This window comes from Lepidochelys kempii, chromosome 14 (assembly GCF_965140285.1).
Source record: "Lepidochelys kempii isolate rLepKem1 chromosome 14, rLepKem1.hap1, whole genome shotgun sequence".
Classification (NCBI taxonomy): domain Eukaryota; kingdom Metazoa; phylum Chordata; order Testudines; family Cheloniidae; genus Lepidochelys; species Lepidochelys kempii.
Genome location: NC_136393.1, coordinates 13,672,339 through 13,681,416, shown reverse-complemented (window position 1 = coordinate 13,681,416; position 9,078 = coordinate 13,672,339). Strand labels below are relative to the sequence as shown.

The window sequence follows — 9,078 nt, the reverse complement described above, 5'->3', positions numbered from 1 at the left end:
TAGCCTTCCGCAGAAGGTTTCAGTCACTGATCGCCACAGATCAAGAACAGGCTATTTTGAAGTGATCTGGCACAGACAGATCCTGATGATTTCAGAGTGACTAAGGAGGAGCAGGGGGATTCTCCTACAGTCATTCTGACACGTCGGCCTGCCCTGATCAAGCTGCATTGAAGCATCCGTGGTGCTTTAGGCAGCTTGTGCAGGAGTGGGGAAATTGGCTCAGCCCACATATGGGAAGGCAGCCATCTACACTGGGGGGTAGCAGATGGTGGTGGAAGCTCTTTTTGGCCACAACCACCAGCATAAAGGCACAGAGACACTAGCGACTTGGGGAAGGGTAGAGGAAAAGGGGAAAAAAACCTTTTGGGGATAGCGTGGCCTTTTTTCCCCAGGAAAAAAAGGTGTGAACTTACCTCATGCTAGCTCACAAGAGTTAACTAATACGAGGTAAAATCCTAGGAAGACAAGGCAGTTGTAGTGTTAACACATTACCAGGTGGTGATAGACCCATGCTCCCCCAGTGTTTACTTTGAGTTGTTAAGGTGTGAAAACTACAGACTGCCTTGTCTTCCCTAGGCGTTCACCTGATGTTAGTTACCTCATGTTAGCTAGCATGTGATTAGGACACACCTTTTCCCCGCTCAGGTGGGCAGAGGTGGGGGCTAGAGTAGACGTTCTGGATTATCGCCGACTCTCATGATATTTGGCATTTCTCTGAAAGCCGCAGCTCCTGGAGTCACATGAATCTCAGTGTTCATTCTTAAAAAATGGATGTTTCTCTCTCTCTCATGGTTGCAGAGAAAAACTGGAAAATGTGACCCCCCCCCCTTTAAAGGTTCAAAGCCCAGGAGGTGAATAAAGAGCCCCCCAGTTTTATTATTGTTTTCAGTCTCCTGACTCATGCTTTTTGCATACATGGTGTTGACAATACTGGCGGGGACTCTGACTGTGTGTGCAGTGCAGGATGATCACCAGTCCCGTATTTGACGCCTAATGTCCCAGGAGCCCTGTCCTGGGGACTCAGCCCCAGGGTCCCTCCCAGAGCCAGGGTCACCCCCGTCCTGGGGACTCAGAGCCAGGGTCACCCCCGTCCTGGGGACTCAGAGCCAGGGTCACTCCCAGAGCCAGGGTCACCCCGTCCTGGGGACTCAGAGCCAGGGTCACCCCCGTCCTGGGGACTCAGCCCCAGGGTCACTCCCAGAGCCAGGGTCACCCCTTGAGCCTGAGCCAGGGACGCCCCGGCCCTGGGGACTCAGCCCCCCGGTGATCCCCGAGTGCGGGCGGCCGGAAGGCCCTAGCCGCGGCCGGGCTCCTCCTCCCCGGCGCAGCAGGGCCTATCCCTCCCCGTGGGCCCGGGGCTGTCCGGCCGCTCCGCGCTCTGGCCGACCGCTGCCGCCCCCTGCCGGCCTCCCCGCAGCCCGAGCACGGGAGGAGGTCGCTGGCGGCGGCCATGATCTCCGCCCCCCTCCTGCGCCGCGGCTGCTGCCTGCTGTCCCGCCGGGCCGGAGCGAGCCGAACCGCTTGGACTCGCAGGTACCGGGGCAGAGCCCGGAGGGAGCCCGAACGGAGCCGGGCCAGGGATTGGGGCCGGCTCGGGAAGCCGGGGACACGGCTGACATGGTCACAGCCCCGCCGGATCCCCGAGGGGAGCAGCCCTCCCGGGACGGATCCAAAGGGGGGGGAGGTGGTTCTGTCAGGCCCAGGGCGATCCCCCCCCCACAGGATTGGGGGCGGGAGGCTGCTCTATTTGACCCAATGGGATCCGCCCCCCTCGGTCTGGCGCTGTTCCAAAGGGGCGTGTGGTTCTCTGACCCAGTGAGATTCCCTGGCTTGTCTTTGGTCCAGCCCCGAAGAAAGGCTGGGGGGAATGTGTGGTTCTGGGTTTTGGTGGGAGCCCCCTGTGTTCTTGCTGCTCCAGACACTTGGGTGGTTCTGTCTGACCCACTCCCTGTCTAGGATACTGATCCAAGAGAGATGTTGTCTGCCCCAATAGGATCCCCTTGTCTGTCATTGGTGCTGATCCATGGGGGGGCAGTGGTCTCTGTCCCTGGCAGTTCATGATCCCTTTGCTCCCCCTAGTCTGGCCCAGAGAGAGTTTCTGCCACACCCAGGAGTATTGTCCTCCCTGCTGCCATTATTATGAGGCATGATTTGTATTCTGAATCTGGCAGCACCTAGGCGGCCTATTGTGCTAAACCCTGTACACGTTAAAAGAAAAGGAGGACTTGTGGCACCTTAGAGACTAACCAGTTTATTTGAGCATGAGCTTTCGTGAGCTGTGCTCATGCTCAAATAAATTGGTTAGTCTCTAAGGTGCCACAAGCACTCCTTTTCTTTTTGCGAATACAGACTAACACGGCTGTTACTCTGAAAACGGTACACGTTAAGTGCATGACAAGAGGCAACTGGGGGATTCAACAAACAGAAAGGGTGGAGGTTGCAATAAGGTTCCCTATCTGTCCTACTGCTGGTCAAGAAAAATTGCCAGCCCCCTTATATCCCTATTCCCTTTGGCCACCCCTAGGACTGAGGCATTCCGTTCATCGCAGTATGAGAGTAAGTGTTCTCTACAGCTAGATCTGACCCAGTGTTGCACTTGGGAGTTATCTGTTTGTTCAGCCTGCCACTGATCCTCATTCTGATTGGTAATGGCCAGGGAGAGATCAGCTGCCTCATTTGCCTGTCCCTGAATCTGAGCCCCATTCCTCTCTGTTAGGGTGTTCAATGCCGTGCCGATGCCTGAACATCTGTCTGATGCAGCATTGATTTTTTTGTGGGTTGCAGTCTTTGGAGCTGATCCCAGAGGCTGTGTAACGTCAGGATCGCTCCATACTAATCCCCTGTATTTTTGTCTACTCTACCTGCCTGTCTTCTCTTGGCCCAAGCTTTGCAGTTAACCTTCCCCTTCATTCCCTTCTCTTGCTCTTGTCTTTGCTCTGTCTCCCATATCCCCCCCGGAACCTCCTTCCAGACCTGCTCCACCCTGTCTGCATCCTCTCCTCCTCCTTCATGTCCCATTTTAGGAGTTTACTCCATTCACAAGGCCCACCAGGTCCTTGGTCTCCTCCAAAATGATGGCAAGAGAGTGAGAAAAGATGAGCCCCACAAAAAGTGTGGGACCCAAGAGACAAGGTGACCCCATGCAGAACACTGAATTACTTGTGTATGTTACTTCTTATCCTTTGTTGGCTTCAAGCCTGTTTAGGTTGGGAACTCCAAGGAGAGACCTTGTCTTTGGATCAGTGTGAGGAGCATCTGGCATGTTTTGGAGCTGCGTAAATGTAAAGTCTCTGTTGCTGGTCTCCTTGTGGAGCGAGGCAAGGCTGAGGCTGTGAGGCCTTTTCAGGTCTGTGGGTACAGTTAGGAGGTAAAAGGAGAGATGTTTGCGGGGGAGGGGGGGAGTGGTTCAGCACAGAGGATCCTGAGGGCTGAGTTTCCTTGGGGTGCTAGGAGGTTGTGTGTGGTCCAGGTTAGGGCACTGGCTGGGGACTTGTGAGACCTGGGTTCAGTTGCTTACGCCCACCACGTGTGACCTGAGGGCGAGTCACTTTGCTTTTCTGTGCCTTGGTTCCCCAGCTGGAAGAGTGGGGAAGATAACTGTCCCCTTCCTCGCAGGGGTGTTGTGAGACATACTGTGGGACTGGAGTACAGGTACCTGCAGCAGAATGAGGTGGCAGTTCTGAGCTTTATACCGGTGGATGGTCTGTGTTGGCCAGAAAGGGAAGGGTTTTGGAGTGGGCTCAAAGGAGCAGCATACCTATTGGGGGCTGGGGGCTCTAGGGAGAAGAGCCGTGTGCATGCTGAGCAGGTAACCTTCTGGAGTATGGCTAAGGAGATGATATTTGGCTGGAGGAAGAGGACACAACCCTCCGCTGCTGCAGCTGTGCACCTGGGACTGTGGGAGCCACTCTCAGCTGGGCTATGACACAGCTCCCGCATCACAATGGCAGCATTAACACTCCTTCCCCTGCCCACTGGGGGCGTGCTTGAGCTAGCTTTGTGCTGGTGGGGCCTAAGTCACCTCAACCCAGACCCCTGCGGTAACCCAAGAGATTAGTGTCACAGCTCACAACTCCAGCCTTGGGTTTGCAGTGAGGAACCAGCAGCGTTCACAGATACAGACTGACTACACTGCTGCCCCCAGCCCACCGGGGATCACGCCGGGCTGTGCGGGTGTGTACAGGGATCTCAAGAAGCCTGGCCATATGCTGATCCAGTCCTTAGCAGTTCTTGGGACTTTGGTGTCTTACTCGTCTTCGGGGATGAGTGATGCTAACAAACCTTTGTGTTCCTTGTCACAGGACTGTGTTTCTGAGAGGGGGCCCAGCCATGGCCACAGGAGGGAAAAGCAGCCGATCTAGCATCCATCGTTACACCAACCGTCTGATTAACGAGAAGTCTCCCTACCTCCTCCAGCATGCCCACAATCCGGTGGACTGGTGAGAGAGAGAGCCTTCCCCTCTTCCCTTTCATTTTACCAACTGTGAAGCTGGGTAGGGTCCGTGGGATCTGGGATGGATGGCAGCACAGCTTAAATCCATGGTGGGCACCCTTTGGCCTCCGGGCTGCAGGTTGCCCACCACTAGCTTAAATGTACAACCAGAGTTTTCCATTAGGGACATTGATATGTGTGTGTGGGGTGGGTATCACCCTGATGGTATGGAGTTGTGTGTGTGTGCATGTGTTACCCTGAGGCTGTGGAGTTCTTCCCTTCATATCCTGTATGCTCAGATTTGTGATAACCTTGTGGGGCAGGAGGTGACTGTGTGCTACAGTCCAGAACCCAGAATAGGACTTGATTATCCACAACGAGCACACTGATTGCCTCCCATCTTATAACTGGTCCTCAGCCAGCGTAAAATATATTCTAAAACCCAGCAGCCCTCATGGCAGAAGCCCCCTTTTTTCTTTTCTCTCAGGTACCCGTGGGGCCAGGAAGCCTTTGATAAATCAAAGAAAGAAAACAAGCTGATATTTCTGTCAGGTAACCCAAGAGCAAATGCACTGAGCTTTCCCATGCGTGGTTATGTAAATTACACCATAGGCCATGCATCTTTGTGTCAAGGTGGTGTGTGAACGGCACTGGAGATCATTTGAGAAGATTGTCTGATAACCTTGTACTTTGTATCAGCATGAGAGGATCAGACAGGTTTAGGGTTTGTCTACACTGAGGTTATTCCAGAATAAGATAGGATGTGAATTTAAATGACTATAGCTATTCCTGAATACCTTTCTGTGTGGATACACTTAATCCAGAATAAGAGTGCTGTTTTCAGGTTTTGCTTAATCCACCTCCAAAGTGGATTAAGCATTATCAGTTCTGGTTAATTCCCACATGTAGACTCGCCCTTAAATGAACACTAGTTTAAACTGGGCAAAACCATGTTCTGAAGCGTCCCTAGCCACTGTTTGCCAGAAGCTGGGAATGGGCGACAGGGGATGGATCACTTGCTGTTTACCTATTTGGTTCATTCCCTCTGAAATACCAGGCATTGGCCACTGTCGGAAGACAGGATACTGGGCAAGATGGACCTTCGGTCCGACCCAGTATGTCCGTTCTTATGTTCTTATCCAATGGGCTTCTTCTTGTTTACAAGAGTCTGTGGGGCAAAATCATAGGGGTTAGAGATGGAAATGACAGGGTGACTTAACCTACATTCCTCCAATGCAGATTCATTCCCTGAAGTTTACACTCCAATCCGATTTGTAACTGTCCCATTCAATGGGCATCCCCTTGGGAGAGTATTCCACAGTGAATAGATTTCATTAGTAGGACATTTGTCCCACTATTCAGCTTGGAACCTTTCTTTAATCGACAGTGTTTGTTTTCAGTCGGCTATTCCACCTGCCACTGGTGCCACGTGATGGAGCAGGAGTCCTTCAAGAACAAAGAGATCGGCAAGATTCTGAACGACAACTTTGTGTGCATAAAAGTGGATCGTGAGGAGCGACCAGATGTGGATAAAGTTTACATGACCTTTGTGCAGGTGAGGAGGTGGGTCTGACGTGGGATGATGACAAGAAAGGGGACATGCATGACAAGAGGTGTGGAGAGAACCTCTCCACCATCCCTGGGTTAGATACACACATTATGATACCAAGGGGTGGCCGAGAGATGATCACTTATCCATGGTTTTTCTTGCAGGCCACCAGCAGTGGAGGGGGCTGGCCAATGAGTGTGTGGCTGACTCCTGACCTCAAACCCTTCGTAGGTGGGACGTATTTCCCTCCTGAAGATGGAATTTACCAAGTTGGCTTTCGGACGGTGCTGCTCCGAATTGCTGATCAGGTATACATTTTTGCATCCTGAGATTTTGTGGTGGGTTTTTGGGTCCTCATCAGAAAAACACAGAACATCAGAAAAACACAGAAACCTGGGACAGGGGAGTGGACTAGCCATCGCCATTAGCACTGATTGTTTTGGAGGGTTGATGGGGAAAATTGGATTTGGGGTTGGGATAGTGGGGACATGTGTGTTTGGGGGACAAACGAACTGGATGTGGGGACAAATGAGGGGCCAGTTAGTGAGAAAAAACACCCACTGATGGACTGCATATGGAAGAGGTGCAGAGCTCTGGATAGGTTAGAGATTGATTAGAATTGATCTGGGGAGGGGAATCATTGGGTGCTGGACCAAAGAACTGGACTGGGGCCTGAAGACAGAATCTGGATTTGACTAACACAGGGAACCTCATCAAGAGGGGACAAAGGCCATGAGCAGCTGATGGGGCAAGACTGACCTTCCGGCTCTTTCATGGTCTCCCTCCTAGTGGAAGCAGAACAAAAATGCCCTTTTGGAGAATAGCCAGAGGATTATGTCAGCGCTGCTGGCAAGGGCTGAGATCGGCATCAAAGGGGAAGATTCACCCCCACCTTTTCCAGAGGTCATGGCCAGGTGTTTCCAGCAGCTGTCTGAATCATATGATGAGGAATATGGCGGCTTTTCAGAGTTTCCAAAGTTTCCCACGCCAGGTCAGTCCATTGTCTCCTAACTGAGCCATCGCAGCAGAAGGGAGCAGCCCAGGGCATGGGACTGACCTCAGGTGCTTCGCTTTGTTATTGTGTTGCAGTCAATTTAAATTTCCTGTTCACATACTGGACCCTACACCGGGCATCCCCTGATGGCGCACGGGCCTTGCAGATGGTGCTGCACACTCTCAAGATGATGGCCTATGGTGGGATTCATGATCACATTGCTCAGGTAAGGGGGGCTGGGTGTTTGATGGCCTGGAGTGATGGCTCTTGGAGGCACCTTGTTTGGGTAGCATGAAGTGTTCTCTGTTGGAAAGAAGACCCTGGAGGTATAATCAGACTGCTGACCAGGGACGGTGCTGGGCTCTGGTGCATATGTACTATTTCTGCCTCTGCAGGGATTCCATCGCTACTCCACCGACCAGAGATGGCATGTTCCTCACTTTGAGAAGATGCTGTATGATCAGGGGCAGCTAGCTGTGGCCTATGCCAGGGCGTTTCAGGTAGGCCCACTGTAACTCTTAGCCCTAGTGTTAACTTAAGGCTCTGAATCAAGGCTCAGAAGAATTGGCCCCTGAGCAGAGATCTGATCTCAGCAAGAAGCAGCTCATTTCGGACAGTCATGAGCTGCCTGCAGGTTGAGGCTCCACCCCCGTTACACAGAGGGGTGAGAGGGAAGTTATCAAACCTATGAGCCATGAGGGAAAAGCACCGCACAAGTGGGAAGATCTCTCAGCTGAGCACCTGTGGAGATGCCTTCCCATGGGGACAGGGCAGAGCGAGAACACGGACCCCACTGGGAGCTCGGCTCCCCCGGCACTGTGATCCTGCTTCCCAGAGCAGCGGGTATAAATCAGCAAGAGAGAGGCTGTGTGTCCATACCAGAGCAATACAGGGTCTAAGTGTAGGCCCCAAGTACGATGGATCTGAGGATCCTGGTTACCTGTCACCTGCAATGGAGGCAGATGAAATTATTGGCCCATCTATTGTCTTGAGATTATCCCAGGAAACTCTGCTTGTCTGAAGCCGGGGACTCTGGCCACGCTCTGCCGGCCTCTGGCCAGACGAGGATTTCTCCTTCACTCTGCTAGCCTCCAAAGGGTTTTGCTGCTGAGGTTTCAAACACAAGCAAGAGTGGAGCTTCAGGTGGACATTCTGAGTTTGACTTTGTGTAAGCGTCCAAAGGACGTCTGCTCTCAGCAACTCTGGTGTAGATCTGGGGTAACTCACAGACACCAGCAGATTTCCCTGGTGTGACGGCGACCCTCCAATCCAGTCCAGGGTGTGCAATCCTTAAACCAGCAGATTTGCTGTTTCCCTGCATGAGCTCTTTAAATCAGAAGCCCCTGATCGATCTCGTTAGTGTCGCTTTTCCTCCCTTTGTCATCACTGGAATGGAATCCTCGTTGTGTCTTTAACAGATTTCTGGCGATGAATTCTTTGCAGATGTTGCTGCGGACGTTCTGCTCTATGTCTCCCGAGATCTGAGCGACAGGGTAAGTCAGCGCCTTTGCTCGGGTGCGGGAATCACTTGCTTCATTGCTGCCATCACATCCGGCGGCTCCTGTGCTTCGCCAGCGATCAAAGTCACTGACACGAAGCCAAGCCATGCCTTCGCTCCTGGTGCCCAGGCTCCTTCGTGCCAGTGTATCCCCACCTCTGCTGGCTATAACAGACTGGTCTGTGCCAGTTCTGTCTCCTTCTGTCTTGTCCCCTGCAGCGCTTCCTGCTGCCTGGGACGGAGATGGGTCTATGCCTGACCTATGTAGGTATTTCCATGGTCCTCACGGCTGTCTTAGCTGATGGCCTCACAATCAGTAATGGATTTTAGCCTCACAACACCCTGGGAGGGAGGGAAGTGCTATCCCCATTTTATAGAGGGGGAACTGAGGCATGGGAAGATTTAGGGATTTGCCCAAGGTTAGACAAGAAGCTGAGCCACTAAATGAACCCAGATCTTTTGCATCCCCCAGGCCAGTGCCCTATTAACTATACTGATATATCAGTACACTACACCTGGAGTATCCCCCTCTGCCCTGTTCCTGCAGCACCTCCTGCTGGCTGGGGCGGAGATTTCTCTATATCCGGAGTATCCCCCTCAGCCCT

General features: G+C 52.7%; 1 protein-coding gene across 3 annotated transcripts in view; it reads left to right on the top strand.

Moving 5' to 3' along the window:
• The first annotated feature begins 1,412 nt into the window (after positions 1–1,412).
• Positions 1,413–9,078, top strand: part of SPATA20 (spermatogenesis associated 20) — a 29,901-nt gene continuing 22,235 nt past the window's right edge. Inside the window, exons 1-10 of one of the 3 annotated variants that reach the window (XM_073310384.2) lie at positions 1,458–1,533; positions 2,886–3,132; positions 4,302–4,439; positions 4,920–4,984; positions 5,833–5,987; positions 6,146–6,289; positions 6,771–6,972; positions 7,071–7,201; positions 7,371–7,475; positions 8,394–8,468. In XM_073310384.2, coding sequence (XP_073166485.1) covers positions 4,330–4,439; positions 4,920–4,984; positions 5,833–5,987; positions 6,146–6,289; positions 6,771–6,972; positions 7,071–7,201; positions 7,371–7,475; positions 8,394–8,468 — 987 coding nt within the window. In that variant the 5' untranslated portion in view covers positions 1,458–1,533; positions 2,886–3,132; positions 4,302–4,329. Of the gene's footprint in view, positions 1,534–2,885; positions 3,133–4,301; positions 4,440–4,919; positions 4,985–5,832; positions 5,988–6,145; positions 6,290–6,770; positions 6,973–7,070; positions 7,202–7,370; positions 7,476–8,393; positions 8,469–9,078 lie in introns of all 3 variants that reach the window. The other 2 variants (XM_073310385.2, XM_073310383.2) reach the window with 2 other exon arrangements.